General features: G+C 42.1%; 1 protein-coding gene across 9 annotated transcripts in view; it reads left to right on the top strand.

Annotated features, from left to right (window-relative positions):
* Positions 1-275: 275 nt before the first annotated feature.
* The window catches only part of pih1d1 (PIH1 domain containing 1), a 46656-nt gene continuing 31265 nt past the window's right edge, over positions 276-15666 (top strand). For 3 of the 9 annotated variants that reach the window (XR_010894614.1, XM_067381989.1, XM_067381988.1), the window contains exons 1-2: positions 276-402; positions 631-713. Coding sequence is in view for 2 of the 9 variants with exons in the window: in XM_067381989.1 (XP_067238090.1) it covers positions 387-402; positions 631-713 (99 nt within the window). In the remaining 7 variants the exon portion in view is untranslated. Of the gene's footprint in view, positions 478-630; positions 714-15666 lie in introns of those variants that run through there. The other 6 variants (XR_010894616.1, XR_010894615.1, XR_010894618.1 and 3 more) reach the window with 6 other exon arrangements.

The raw sequence follows: 15666 nt of genomic DNA, 5'->3' as shown, positions 1-15666 counted from the left end.
GGCTTTGTCCATAAAAAAAGTGTTGAACAGTTATTGTTTGTTTATTACTTTTTATTTAATAAAATCAGACATCTGCCTGAATTAAAGGATTAGTCCACTTTTAAACAAAATTTTCCTGATAATTTACTCTTTCTTTCTTCAGTCGAAAAGAAAAAAAAACTTAATTTCTTTTCGACTGAAGAAAAAAGGACATTAACATCTTGGATGACATGGGGGTGAGTAAGTTATCAGGAAATTTTAATTTGAAAGTGGACTAATCCTGTAAGCACAGCACACAGCTGCTTACGTCGTTTTGTGGGTACTTTTATTTTGACACACTCACAAGAAAGGCCCTTGTTTCGTTATGCTAAACACACTCGTGTGAAGATTACGCTCCCTCTTATCGCATGCCCGAGGCGCTCAGTGAGTATATCATGCTGTAAACATGCTGTATGCTTTTATAGCTACCTGTTCTCCAGCTGTAAGCGCGTGGGTAACGTGAGCTTTAAGTTCATCTTCATAAGTTAGCAGTTTAGCAATACTTTTTTATGTCGCTCTCCGTTACAGCTTGGGTAGACAACTGTTCAAATTACATACTTAACATTTGTGTTTTATGTGCTGCTAATTTGTTTTATCCGTTCGTGTGTGTAGTCATGGAAACGGACGCGTCTCTCCTCGGTGTTGAACTGGAGCAGAAGCAGCAAGAAGAGCTGTATCAACAACTTTTGCTTCAGGTAACAGCTTTGACTCGAAGCAGCTCCCAGATATAATCATTAACCTCATGGGAAGTCAGGTGTTACAGTAAACGAGCACTATTACCAATGCCTTTCAACTGTAGTGCAACAAAAGTGCACATTTAAAGGGATAGTTCATCCGAAAATGAAAATACTGTAATCGTTTACAGGTTTGTTACAAACCTGTATGACTCTCCTTTCTTCTGCAAAACACAAAAGGAGATGCTAGTGACTGGCAGACTCACCTTTCACATTTGTTGACTGAAAATTATTGAAAGTGAATAGTGGTGACTGAGTCTGTCAGCAAATATAATTTTTGTTATTTCCATTTGCTTCCATGACTTTCTAAAAGAGGGCAAAAATATAGAGAGATTGATTACAGCAGTCAAATTTGCCATCACTCCCTCAGCCGTTGTATTAGAAACACCCTTACAGCAGTGTTAAAAATTAAAATTTAAGTTTTTTTTTTAGCTTTTAGTATGAATATGTTAGCCTTAATGTTATAAATAAGCTGGTGTGTTCCAAAACAATGACAAACTTTGCATTTAGGAGATATAATCATTCAAAACTTACAGTCTCTCTCTTCTGCTAAAACGGATCACGGATTTTCATGACGTCGCATCACGCTTCAGTTTCTCATCAAATCTTCTGTCCAATCAAATGCTCTCTAGAATCTGAAGTCCCGCCCCACCTACACTATAAAAAGAGAATGCGGCTGAAATCAGCCATTTGTTCACACATTTACTAGTTTCTACATGATGAATGGCACATAGTGCACTATATAGAGGATAGGGAATGATTCAGATAGTGTAAATATGCTTTCCATTGATTTGAATGAAGTCCGCTTTCCCATTAGTGTCACGTGAACCACCGCAGCGCAAACAGCACAGTCTGCTCTGGTCCAGAGACACGAGAGCACAAAGCGGAGATTAAGTGGAGAAACGGTTAGTGATTAGAAGGAAACCAAAGCTTTACCGAGCACAGAGGCTCTGGCCGAGCTGTGATATAAACAAATTGGCTATTGGCTATTTTAAAAAAGGGGCCAATGGAGAATGAGAAGGTGACGTCATGGCATTTTCACTCACGTTGCATTTCGGTAAGGCATTACCATATTAGAAGGATACGTTATCTTTTGCCATGGTTACTTCGACAGTGAGACCGAGAGAAACAGCGATAGCGAGAGAGAGAGCAGCTTGTTATTTGTTTGCATTTTTGCGGTATGCCACAGTTTCATGGAAAGAAATGAAGAAGAAGAAAGCGAAAGGAAAGGGGCTATATCCACCAAAGCAGCGTTATTTATAGAAACTGCCTAACATTAACAGCATCGAGCCATATGCTTACCCATACCCATACCCTGACATTTTCAATTACCTGGTAAAGCACTTTGTGACCCCTCCTTGCTGTGAAAGGTGCTATACAAATAAACTTTTCTTACTTACTTACTGACATCTTCAATTACCTGGTTTATTTGGTATTGGTGCAGTGCCTACACAGTGCAAGAGTTCAGATGCTTTAAGTCAATGTGCATTGTGTAGGCACTGCACCAATATCATATAAACCAGGTAAACCACGATGTCAGTAAGCAAGCAAGTAAAGTTTATTTATATAGCACCTTTCACAGACAAGGAGGGGTCAAAAAGTGCTTTACATTTACATGTATGCATTTGGCAGACGCTTTTATCCAAAGTGACTTACATTGCATCATACTATACATTTGTATCTGAGTGTGTGCAATCCCTGGGATTGAACCCATGACCTTGGCATTGCTAGTGCTATGCTCTAACCACTGAGCTACATAAAAGCTTTACAATAAAAATAACTTCAACAAATAAAATAAATATGCATTAATATACTCTACAAATACCATCAATACAAATTTAATAACAGGCAAATCATATTGTTTATTAAAAGCTTGTCCAAAAAGATGTGTCTTTAGATGTTTTTAGAAGCCTCCACAGAACCCATAGTTCTCAACGTTAAAGGAAGAGAGTTCCAGAGCCTTGGAGACAGAAGGCAGGATCACCTCTTGTCTTAAGACGAGTTCTGGGAATAGTTAAAAAGTCTTGGCCTGAAGACCTCAGGGACTGACCAGGGGTATGTGCATGCAATATATTCTGTATATAAGAGGATGCTTGACCATGCAAGGCCTTGTAAGTAATAACTAAAATTTTAAAATTGATAAATTAATAGGAAGCCAATGAAGGGCCTTAAGCACAGAAGTAATGTGCGACCTCCTGTCGGACCTAGTCAAAAGCCTAACAGCTGCATCCAACCGTGAAGAAATAAAAGCACGAACAAGCATCTCCATTTCTTTTTTCGAAACCATAGATCTAATCTTAGCAATGTTCCTGAGATGGAAAAAACAGGAACGAACTACAGACTTCGAACAAACTACATGACTGTTAAAATACATTGATCTGTTAAAAATCTGTTTCTGATGTCACTGCAGTCAGAGGATGATAGACCACCAATGACCTGCCTAATCTGAGGGTTAATGTAAGCAACACCTCAGTTTTATCTGTATTAAGTTGTAGAAAATTGTCTGCCATCCATTTGTTAATGTGTGCGGATCAGCTCTAACATCACCCAAATCCGCTGTTAAAAATAAATCATCCACACGTCAACTTCCCAAACCTACGATATTCTCTGATTTAGGTAGATGCCCCTGATCATCACAAAATAATTGTTAAATTAATTAATAAAAATTCTCAGTGTTAAGCATGATGATATAATAACATATGACACTTAAGTAAGCTGCTTTTAAAGAAATATCTAAAATAAAAATTCTTCTTTGGCAAAATTACATTTCCTTAATAGCCTATAAACAGATTTTACTCCGTTCAAACTAAAATTGTCACTGTTTCATTACATCATTGTTGAAAACACTCCTATCAGAGCAATTTCTGTTATGCTTGTGTATATTTTTAGTTAAAGCTGTTAAGTTTTTAAGCAATATCTCATGGAGGGGATTTTGTGTTTTCCTTTGGGTTTTATATAATGACCACTATAAGGTGCTCTATAGGCATATGATTTCCTTGATTGGTTTTCCCTGAACGAAATGCGTTGTCATTGAAAACGAAAGTAAAAGAGTGACGCACATTCCTTGTGTTTTGCGAAATGAGAGTTCTGTGTCTTTATTAAAATCAACACATTAATGATTTATCGCTCATCCTCTTGCGACCCACCCGCAATTACTTTGAATGTTATTTTGTATTACTTGGCCGGCCCAACCCGGCGGATTAGCTGATGCGGATATAACCACGATCCGCACAAAATGTCCTGAGTGGCTCCGTTCAAGGCCAGCAAGTTGTATGCCTGGAGTGAAAGCGATCTTTTCAGCACGAAAACCTATTTTCTGCAGTGGGGATGGGCGGAACAGTTCGAGAATGGACACAGGCCCGAAAGCTGCAATGGAACTGTGTCAAAAGTGTATCTGAGCATGTGGCTGCCTGTCTGAGTTTTTTTTCAACACTCGACAGACGGAGGCGGCTGCATCGTAATTCTCTTTGCAGGAAAAACTCTGTCCTTCTAAAATGGTGAAGCCTTACTGAAATGCAGTACTTGTGACGTAACTACTTATTCTCTATACTGAGCTGGCATTCAGACGTAAAAACGGAAGCCTTCACTGTGCTTACTGCGGCAACTGTGTAAGGATAATGACAGGGAAGGGAAGAGAAGAGGTCGACAAGAGGTATACAAAGGTATTTGTATACAAGAGGTATACAAATAAAGTTGTTACTTTTGTTTTTGCGCACAAAACGTATTCTCGCCGCTTCATAAAATTAAGGTTGAACCACTGCAGTCACATGGACTGTTTTAACAACGTCTTTAGTACCTTTCTGGACCTTTAAAGTGTTGATTATATTGCTGTCTATGGATGAGTCAGATACTTCTAGGATTTCATCAACAGTATCTTAATTTGTGTTCTGAAGGTGAACAAAGGTCTTACGGGTGTGGAATGACATAAGGGTGTGTAATTAATGACAGAAATTTCTTGATTTGCGATAGTGATAACTGGAAACACGTCATTACAGTCTGTGAAAAGGGTCTGTACACTAGTCCATATAACTTGTCACTATGTAAGGGTGAAAGAACTTCAGATGCTTTGATATCCTGAGATACATGTGGGAAAGCTTCTTTCCCTCTTGTCCTTCCTTCATATTTGTGTCTTCTCCTCTACTTTAGTCCCTTTACCCATTCTTCCCTGCACTCAGTTCACTCAGAATGATTATATGAAAATATGTTTTATGCCAGTGCAAGTGAATTAACACTCAGTCATGTTTGGTATCATTTGAAATGTCTCAGTGCGCCTGGTTCAGGGCTTTTTTGTATTAGTTCAGGTGCTATGTGCACAATTTGAGGTGTTCACTTTTTGATAAAAGCATGAAATTTGGTACACTTGTACAGTTTGGGACCCTGAACATTTTAAGAAATCCATCCATCAAAAAAAAAGCCTTGTGGTCGCCATGGCGACCATTTTACTTTCCACCATAACCAAATGTATTTCCACCATAACCAATGTATTTTGCATCATATCTTCTGAATCAAACATAACACAGAAAAGGTGATGTCTAGCCCTATGTTTTGATGGTCAAGGATTACAATTATACCATATAAAACATAAACTGTTCAGGTGAATAGTCAATGGTGACGTAAGGAGGAAATCACAGTATCTGAGAAACTAGGCTAGACTTTATAATATGTGACTCTGGACCACAAAACCAGTCAATAAATAAGTTTTCCATTGATGTATGGTTTGTTAGGATAGGACAATATTTGGCCGAGATACAACTATTAAATGAAGTCCTTAGTGCAAGACAAATCAGCTCAAATGAAATTATTAATTAATTTATAGGGAATTTTAAAGAGTCACGTAGTCACACACGAGCAACTGAATCGTCCAGCGTTCATTTGCTCAGGCCGTAATAAGCTCTTGTAGTGGATATGAATATCCAACTATCATGAAAACACTGTTTAGTAGCACGGTAACAATTAGATCAACAGAAGACATTAAAGGTTCTCTAAGCGATTCTGAGTGGAGTAACTTTCTGTTGACGTTCGAATTGTTGTCAAACAAAACAGAGGCTAGCTAGACCCTCCCTCCTCCTCCACCTCCTCCCTTCGCCTCCGTGCTTCCTGAAACAGTCATGAACGCGCATTATAAATCATTCTTGTCGGTTATTGGCTGGAGTGTGTTTATTATGATTCGTGGTCCAGGCTGCACCAGTTTGTTTTTGTTGCCATTTTTGGAGCTTGTGGCGACTACAGAGACCGTGTTTTTTTACAGTGTGTTCAGGGGACAGGCAGCTAGCGGATAGTGAGGAGATGTTTGCTGTATGTGACAAAAAATGTTTTGGCCTAAAAACGCGTGACATCACTTACAGCACCTTTAAATTGTAAGCACTTAATGCAAGACACTTCCTTAGAATAATCAACAAATTCTACTGTAGATTTTTAAAACACAAACTAATATCTAACACAAACACACACAAACATTCACGTTGCAGAAAGAAAGGAAGTGAGAAGGAAAGAGTTTTAAAAGAGGATGAAATGAGCATGATTTCTAGCAAAATATGCATTTCCTAAGACCTAACCTGAACGAACCATGATTTTATTTAATGCACCAGTTCAGCTTTAGAATCTGGAGGTACTTGCTTGTCATTTGTCTTTGAATGCGGATGTGATGAGCAGGACGGGCGAGGGCTGTGAGGGATCAGCGCGAGCACCGGTCTTGAGTCTCTCATGGAGGAGCTCCGGAAGCATAAAAGGGGAGTGAAGAGAGGACCAGGCCTGGACTTTCTTTTATGTTTTGTTATGTTTGTGTGGCCGGCAGTTGTCCTTGAGGAACTGTCGGCATTTTACTTTTGTTTTGTATGTGTTTATTATGAATTTAAAGTTTGTTTAAATGTTTGCCGGTTCCCACCTCCTTCCTGTACATACGAACTGTGTTACAGCGGATTTCCTTGGCAGCATCCTTAGCTCGGAGTAAAGGGATTTCCCAAGTTAGTTGGTTTGTTCCAGATTGATGTACTGGCAAACAAATGGAGTCTCTGGTGGCTGAAGTTTGGAGTTGAGGTGGCAAAAGAGTTGTTGGTTTAACTTTGCGGCAAAACTTAACTTAGAACACGAGACTCTAGATGTAAAAAGAAAAGAAAATTAAAGTAAAAGAAAAGAAATGTGAGTAAAAGTTGGATGGCTTGAATGAGCTGCTTGCCTGCCCTTCGTCGTCTGTTCTTTGTCTTAAGCCATATTCTTCTTCTTTGTTCTTTTGAATTACACTCAATTTGTCTTAATGATCTGACTATTTAACCTAGGTGTTTGGTTCAACCTCTTTGAGGAGTTCTGGCCAATCAGGTGTATCGTCTTGTTTCAAAAGTGGCCTTTTCTCCTCCCCGATCATAAACTAAGTCTCTTGAATTCCCGCTCTCGGCAGAGAATACTGAGAGTACAGTTTAGATGTTTTACACAGATTTCATTCAAGCCATGATTTGAATGGAAAATAGATTTCAATTCATATCACACAAGGCACACTTTCAATCAACCATTCACTAGTTATAACATTTACATGTTTTAAAGCATAACTGGTCACATGTAGAATGTGTAGACATAAAATAAAATGTATGTAGTTGAAAGATGTTTAAGTCTGTTTCAAATTTTTTTTTTGGAACAGTTTGATGGAGTTTATTTTATATCACAGTATCTGTGATTTTTCTTGTGGATTTTCAGCTGTATCACTCAGAGGTCACTTAGAAGAAATAGGCTGGCATTGTCTCTCTGTCTCTTTTGATCTGGGGATCAAAGACTCTTTATCTTCTTGTGGCTTAGTTTGTGTTGTCTTTTCACCATCTTTTCATCTTTTCATAATGATTTTTGACATAAAAAAATCAATCATTTTGACCCATACAATGTATTGTTTGTTATTGCTACAAATATACCCATGCGACTTATGACTGGTTTTGTGGTCCAGGGTCACATATCATGTCTGTTGCATGCATGTTGTGTAGAGTTTCAAAACCTTAATCCTTTTGTTCATTAACCCTGACAATACAGTGACTGTAGTGTTGGGGATGAACAGTTTAGGACCCTTGAAACCAGATATGTTGAATAAAGACCTGGAGTCAAAGTTTTAAAAAAATTAATAAATTGAAGAAAAATTTAATGAAGAATAGTTTGCAGTTTCATCAGCAGAAGCCAGCTTTAAGTCTCACAAGGAGTTTGTAGGCTGCTTTGCGTACATTCACATTTCCACAACAATTATACTCTAACAGAGTCAACTAACTACGTCATTACTTCAGGTTGGATGATTCTGGCTGTAGGGAAAACACCCTAGGAAGTAAAATTAGCTCAAATGAAATATTTATAGGGAATTATAAAGAGTTGTTTAGATTACGACCGAGCAACTGATTCGTCCAGCGTTCATTTGCTCGAGCCGTAATTAAGCTCTGGTAACGGATATAAATATCCAACAATCGTGAAAACCCTGATTAAAGCAGGTAGCTTGATCACAGTTTAAGACATTAAATCATAAAGCACATAATACAAGACACTTTCCTTTTAAAATCTACAAGAGATTTTATTTATTCTAACACAAACTAATCTAACACAAAGGCACGCACATACACACACACACACACATTCATACGCGTTGCAGTAAGAAGGAAATGAGAGAGAAAGAGTTTTGAAAGAGAGAGAGAGAGAGAGAGAGAGAGAGAGAGATCTGATTGACCGAATTCATATCAATGCATTTCAAAGACCAGAACGAACCATGAATCATTCATTTAAATACACCAGTTCAGTTTTCATCTGGAGGTACTTGCTTGCGTTGACTAAGGTGAATTTCCCTCGTCGTGCAGAGAGGGGTTTCCCAAGTCGATGATTGGTCCAGATCAGGTCCGTGTGGAACAACGAAGGAAGTCTCTTTGTCGCTGGAGTTGAAGCGGCAAAAGTCGTTGGTTGAACTTTGCGGCGAAACTTAGGACACAAGACTTTCAGCAGTAAAGGAAAATTAAGTAAAGAAAAGAAAAGTGAGTGAAGGTTGGATGGCTTGAATGAGTGGCTGGTCTGTTCTTCTTGTCACTCCATTGTTCTTGGTACTCTAGTCATGGCTGACCGGTTCTTTCTTCTGTTGCTCTGTTTTCCTTGACCAGAACTAACCAACTCCAGTTCGTTTACTAACCAACTTCTCTCCTTCACTATCTTGCAATATGATCATTTAAACTTAGTTGTTTGTCACACCTCTGAGGAGTCTTGGCCAATCAGACATTGTCCTGTTTCAAGAGGGCCTTCCTCTGCCCCCAATAAAACATAAGTGTTACATCCCGGTCTGTCTCTGCTTTAGCAGAGTGCCATTTTAACATAATTGCTGTTAAATGGGATACAATACATTTTAAACAGATTTCATTCAAGTCAGGATATAGGAAAGGGGAAAAGAATCAAATTAAGTCCAAATAAGGCATACTTTCAGTCATTCAGTCAAGAATTAACACATTTAAATGAATTGTGAGTGTTCTAAAGCCTACCTGTTTACAGGTAGTACTTGTGGACACATAATGCAAAATGTATGTAGTTAAAAGATGTTTGATAAGTCTGTTAAAATTGTTGAAACAATTTTGAAGCAGATTTATTTGTTCAACAGTCTCTTTGGCTTTCCTGTGAAGTAAGGAAACAAAAGGGTCTGGATTCTTGGGCTCTGTCTTCTTGGGTGACCCTTTGGTATGTCGCTTCTGCTATCAGGAAGCATGTGTCGTAAAAGTAATCAGCCTGGCTTTATCTGCAGACGGGCCGGAGCCGGAACCTCAATTCTGAATTAGAATTAAATCTGAATGATTCATTTGTCTGGTTCGTCCACAGTTCTTACATGGCCAAGAAAAATAGACATGATTAGAAATTTTCCACACGTGGACAGATAGTAAGAAGCATATTTCCCTTTGTCATGGTGATGACATGGTGTCTGCTGGTCTCAAGCAGAATGCCAGTTGTCCAGAACACTTAGCGCACATACACAGATACACATGTTTCACAGTTTCTTCAAGGTCTGAGCAGGAAACTTTCCCCAAAACATACTGATAACATGTTCTTTTCTCTCAGTGAGAGGTACAGAGGAAAATAGATGTTTTACATACATTGAAGAAGTCATTCAAATAATTTATCAGAAATATAAATGTTGATTTAATAACTTAAAAGATATATTATGTAACGAAATGTAGCGGTTATTAATCAATTTATGGATGAAATATGAATATAATAATTCATAAGGTTATGAATAAATTATGATTCATATATCGACCCAATGGGGAATTAAACATATATTGTGAATCAATTACAACGAATTATAATCAATTACATATATGATTAGTTCTGGTTTAATAATTATTTAGAGAAACTGCTCGTTTGTCCAGCAAACTAAGTCCCTCACAGAATATTATAAACGGAGTTATTCTCTGGCCATGAAAATAACTAAAGCATAAAGCGATCGAAAAAACGTTAAAGTGACTTGGGTTTTCCGCTGAAAGAACAAACAGAACAATCGAGCATGAATAACGTTTTAATATATGCAAACTACGAATACAGAGGTTATACATCTAAATATATATACAAGAAAATACACACCTATGTACAAGAATAGAATTAGAGAAGGAAAGAGAGAGAAGGCAAGTAGCAAACTCACAACCAGTCCTAAGCCAGCACGGAAATCAGTTTCATCATCTAAGATTGAGAAACGGCAGTATACTTGCATTGGTTGCGTGTGTCGAATTTCAGGTTAGCGCTGGTGCAGTTCGTTGGCTTCCTCCGTTCAGCGGGAAGATTTGAACTGAGGACGAGAGTGAGTTTCGCTGGAAGATGGCGATCCCGAAGCTGAGCGCGGTGGCAGCGCGTGGTCACCGGAGGGGTCCGGGAAAAACGTGCACGAGATGCTCGTGAGACAATCGGGAGAGAACACACAAGAAATTGTGCGTCTTTGCTTTTATGACAGATAAGCCGACACACCTCCTTGAGGTGGGGTAGCCAATAACATGGGTGCAAAGTTGGCGGGAAAGCTTTTCCTTTGTTTGGCCTCACGACTTAATCTGCATGATTTATGACTCTCAGATCAGATCTCCAAATGGAGTGCGTTCTTCACAGTATCATTAAACACATAGAAAAATGCATTTATCAGCGGTGTGACATATCTCAGTGAATAACTCGTGTCCGGAGCTTTACGGAGAGACCAAACTCGATAGGTCAGAAAGGCATAGGAGAGAAGTTATGGTTTACAGACAAAATTATATCGTTAAAATGCACACTAGCACAAATACACTCATTTAAACACTAGGAAACATGCATAGGCCCTAAAACTATATGAAATATATATTTCAGCATAGTGGTAGTTTGCAAATACAGTTGAAAATGTATGATTGTGTGTTTCTGTGTCTGTCTGTGTGTGTGTTTTTGTGTGTCCCTGTGTGTGTGGGGTGTTGGAATGTGGATCTGGTCAGTCTCTGGGGGGGGTTTACAACCCAGTCCAGCATGCTAAAAGCGTTCTGAACATTCCAAAGTTTATTGATTATCCTGATACGTGTGCATACGCTACAGATTCCCCCTTTCGGCCAACGAAGTTCCTGTGCGGACTTCGTTGGACGGTAACCAAGTTCGATGGCACATGGATCCGGATGGTCACGCAGCAGGTGGTTCCTACTGGTCCTTGAGGGAGAGCAGATAAGCACCTGTCCGTGGATTCTTGCATCCCTTTGATCCCTTGGGATAGGATGAAGGCCAGGCCCAGGGCGAGTGCGTACTTGATTGCCATGGAGAGGCAACGGATTGTGTTGGCAGCAGTCCAAGCTCGGGCTCTAGGTGAGCTGGTCAGGACAGGCAGTCGTGAGAGTGCTTGGAGGGCTGCATCAGTGGGAGTACTGTCACTTAGCTGGGACCTCCCTTTGTCAATCCTCAGTTCCAGTCCTGGATCTAAGGTGTGATGGTGATTCCTGGAGGAGGATGGGATTTCCAGTTCTGACTGGTCCTCTTTGCTTGAGAGACAGTACACTGCCAGATGGCTGCGATGAAGGATTGAACCCAGGGGTACCTGGATCCACTTACTTGGATTGGGCAGGTTGACATGAGTGGCCGTGCTGTGCTGATTGTAGGTTAGGGTGGCAGCATGAGTGGGGGTGTGGATGAGCAGTCGATCACCCACAGTCTCGGCTTGCGTTCCGATAACTGGGGTGCGAGGCTTGGCCGGGCAGCGTGTGTCGCTGGTCATGGGCTGCAACCGGCCCATTCCTTCAGTGTGGTTTCTGAGGAAGAGCTGGTTTGGGCAGAAGTACTGAAAGTCTTTGGTGAAACTACACCTGCGAAAGTGGGGAGCCGGGCACAGCCGTGGGTTGCTGTTGTGGTAGGCTACCGCAACTGAGGTGTGTTTCTTGGCATGGGTGTTACGTTGCCGCCACCTGACATTGACCGTGTCTTTGGGTCTGCCAGTAGCAAAGTCCAGCACAGTTTGTGTAGGATACTGAGGAATCCTATTCATAGCCACTCTGTCCATAGAGAAGCTAATTTCTCGCAGCAGGTCTGTCAACAGAGCTATAACCAGCTGATTTTGGGCAAAGTCATTCTGGAGGACTGTAAACAGTTGCTTCCTTGAGTTCGCAGTTTGGATCAGCAGGAAACTGTGAGTGCGGAGAACCACCGCAATACCTTTCCAGGATTTGCAGGTGGTTTGCAGGGTTTGGCTCTGTGTTGCGAGTTGCTTTCTCAGTTGTAGGCGGAGCTTGTTGTGATGCTGATGAGGGGAGCAGGCTGTGATGAGACTCAAGTCTCCTGGTTGGTACAGATGCAACGGCAGTGGCACCTGCCGTGCCATCAGTAGTTCTGTGGGGAACACCTGAGTTGACTCCTGTATGGTGTCTGTGATGGCCATGAGCATCAGATGAGGTTTTACAGTCCAGTCTTTCTGGTCGACTGACCGTGGAAACGTGACTCCTCTGTGTTGCAGTGGAGCTCTGTAGTTTGGGTTTACAGTTTGGACTTGACAGCAAACCTGACATTCTCTGACATACTTTGCCACATCTTTCTGCATGCTGGGCCAGTACGCCACTTGTTCCAAAGTCTCATAAATAGTTCTGGTGCCATGGTGTTTGGCACATGGTGTGTCGTGGGTGTATATCAGTTCACCCCCTTTGGGCCCTGTGGCAGTACAAGCTTTGGCGCTGTGAAGACATCAGGGACATATTTTAGAAAGTTCACTCCCACACGCAGCATGTGGTCGGTCATGGGACCAGGTGCCGTGAACGGGAGGTTGGAGGGGTATGAGTGGTGGTACAAAACCTTTTGCATGGAAGTGTTGGCAAGTTTGGTTGTCAGTGGCAGTGGCAGTGAGGCGGGAAATGTTGCAGGAACAGTCCGCTGGCTGCGGGTTGTTGTTGCCACACTAAGGGTGGGTGAATGGGGTGGGTGTGACCATAGCTTGTCATGCAGGGTGCCAGTCTTGGCAAGGGCATTAATTTGGTCGTTCACGCCTTTGTCACGCCCTGGTTGCTTTAAGCATCTTTTCACCTTTTCCCAGTAAACGATCATGTCGTGTGCTTGGGTGAGGTGATCATGTGTCTGGAACATGTGTTGATGTTTCACCTGCTTGTTGCATTCAGTCTTGAAACCAGTTTGTTTCCAGCCCAGAAGATGGCATGTGAAACAAGGTCTGGCAAAGTGTGAGTCTGTGCACATGAGTTCTCTGATGTTATGGACAGAGGAGACTTGAAAGGTTTTGAGGGTCGCTGCTGCTTCACCATACTGACATGACTGGGGACCCCACCTGCTGTTCTGTGGTTGGCAGGGTTGGTTGTTTAACCATCGTGCCCCTGCACTTGCCTGTAAGATGCCCTCATGGTTGTAGGAACGTCCATCGACGTAGGCCGTGGGCATTCCTTGGCACGCATTCTCTTTGAGGTATCTGTGACAGGCTGGTCGCTGTTGTTGGGGTACCAGTATCTCAAGTGTCAACGCTGGTGTGCTGTTATAGCAGTTTTGACAGGCAGCTGAATCTCTGCTCCGTGCAGACTTGTGCTTTCTGGCACGTTGTGGCAGTGGCACCTGCTGGTTCAGCCTCCTGAAGTCGCTGGTGGGTCGCCACTTGCTGTCTGGTTTGACAATGGACCAGGTAGGGACTGAATAGGTGCTGTTGCATGGGCAGATAACACCTTTTCCTTCTGTTGAATGAACAACGTCCTGTACTGGTTCATGTGGGGCGATGTGACCTTCGTACTGCCTGATTAAGGTGGGAGGAGCATTTGGGTGTGTTGCACTATGCACTGTGTGAAGTTTAGTGAGACCACAGCATAAAAGGTCTTTGTCAAATGTCACTTTGAATTTGTGCAAGACGTTTCTGAGTCTTCGACAGTCTGCATCATTCTTTAGTGCACTTGCATCTTTCTGGATCTGTTGGCCTTTAGGCTCAAACCTTGGGAAGGGCTCCTCTGTTGTGGTGTAAGCTGTCAGGTTGGCTGTCCGAGGTGCAGCGCTTTCCTGAGTTTCACAGGCAGGCTGGTTAGCGACTGTGGGTACTGCAAGGTGTTTGTCCTCCATCAGCTCCGTTCTGTGCACCTGTTCTGTGGGTACCAGTTTGATGGAAGTGATGGAGATGCTCTTGAAGGATGCTGTGAAACTTGTGTTGCTTAAGCTTCCTTCTGGGACCATGGCAGCTGGTATTAAGTTAATGACTGTTAACTTGCGTTCAAAGTCATAGGGGCCGTGGTCCATTATCCATTCTAGATGGTGGGCTTTGGGAATGCTGATGTCTGTGACCATACATTCGTTGAGCCAGCTGTGAACTCCGTAGGGTGACACTTCAGTTAGCGGTGTGGCTTTTAGAGCAAGTCCAAGTTCCACGCCTTCAGGTGACAGTGTGAAGGAGCCCAGCATGTGGCTTAGGGTTTGACCACATTGCCTGTTGAGCCAAACAGCACCCCCTTTGGTGTAAGGTGGTACTACAATTTCCTGTATGTTGATCCAAACAGCACCCCCTTTGGTGTAAGGTGGTACTACAGGTTCCTGTATGTTGATCAGGATGCAGACCTGTTGGATAGTCTGGCCTGACAGGAAGTTGGCAGTGTTGACAGGAACAACAGGAAGCTGTACAGTCATAGGGGCCCACAACAACTCACTTGCACTGTCCATATGAGCATTAGAGTGCATCAGGAGGTCTGGAAGGACCAGGAAGTGATGGGTAAAATGCCGGTTGTTCCATTTGAAGTTCAAAACGCAGATGTCCTTGACAGTCATCATGGTTGACAGACGAAAGTCCAATGGGAAGCGTATTTGCATGTTGACAAATGGGAGGTCCGGTGTTCCTTCAATGAGAGCACTTAACAGCGTGTGGCTGAAGGCTGAGTTGCCTGCCCACAGTGTGAGAATAATGTCTGTTGTAGTTACATCATTCAGCTGTGAGTCTGTCGTGACCTTGGAGCAGAGAGAGTTACAGTCTATGGTGAGTTGAAGTACGCCGGGTGGCGACCTTGAACTGTGCTCTGAGACAGGGTTCCCGCGGTTAGCTGGGAGATTTCCCGCGACCTCTGTGACCTGACCGTCTGGCTCAGGTGGCCTGGGTGACTGGGAAGGCAGAAGTTCACACACTTGAGCCCAGATTTTCAGTGGTCTGGCGTTCAATAAGGGCTCAAAACAGTCTAGCAGGTCTTTGTGAGTGGAACAGAGAAACGTGTCCATTTGCGCTACGCACACAGGAGTTACCAGGCTCACTCGACCAATGGTGTGGTGTGTGGGAGCTGTGTGTTCAAGGTGGACCTCATTTGGACTGTGCGACTGCACATTCAGCTCACATCTTTGTGACTTGAGAGTCTGAGTTTGTCTTTCAGCTTCATTTCTCAGTCTTTCAAAAAGGTAAGGACAGGTTTCTGGACAGTGATCGGAGTCTGGGTAACTGGTTGGAATTTCTACAGTCTTTTTAGACGCAGTTCTCTGCTTG

This window comes from Chanodichthys erythropterus, chromosome 3 (genome assembly GCF_024489055.1).
Source record: "Chanodichthys erythropterus isolate Z2021 chromosome 3, ASM2448905v1, whole genome shotgun sequence".
In the NCBI taxonomy this organism is placed as follows: domain Eukaryota; kingdom Metazoa; phylum Chordata; class Actinopteri; order Cypriniformes; family Xenocyprididae; genus Chanodichthys; species Chanodichthys erythropterus.
The sequence above is the reverse complement of the archived record's forward strand: the minus strand, read 5'-3'. Positions and strand labels throughout refer to the sequence as shown.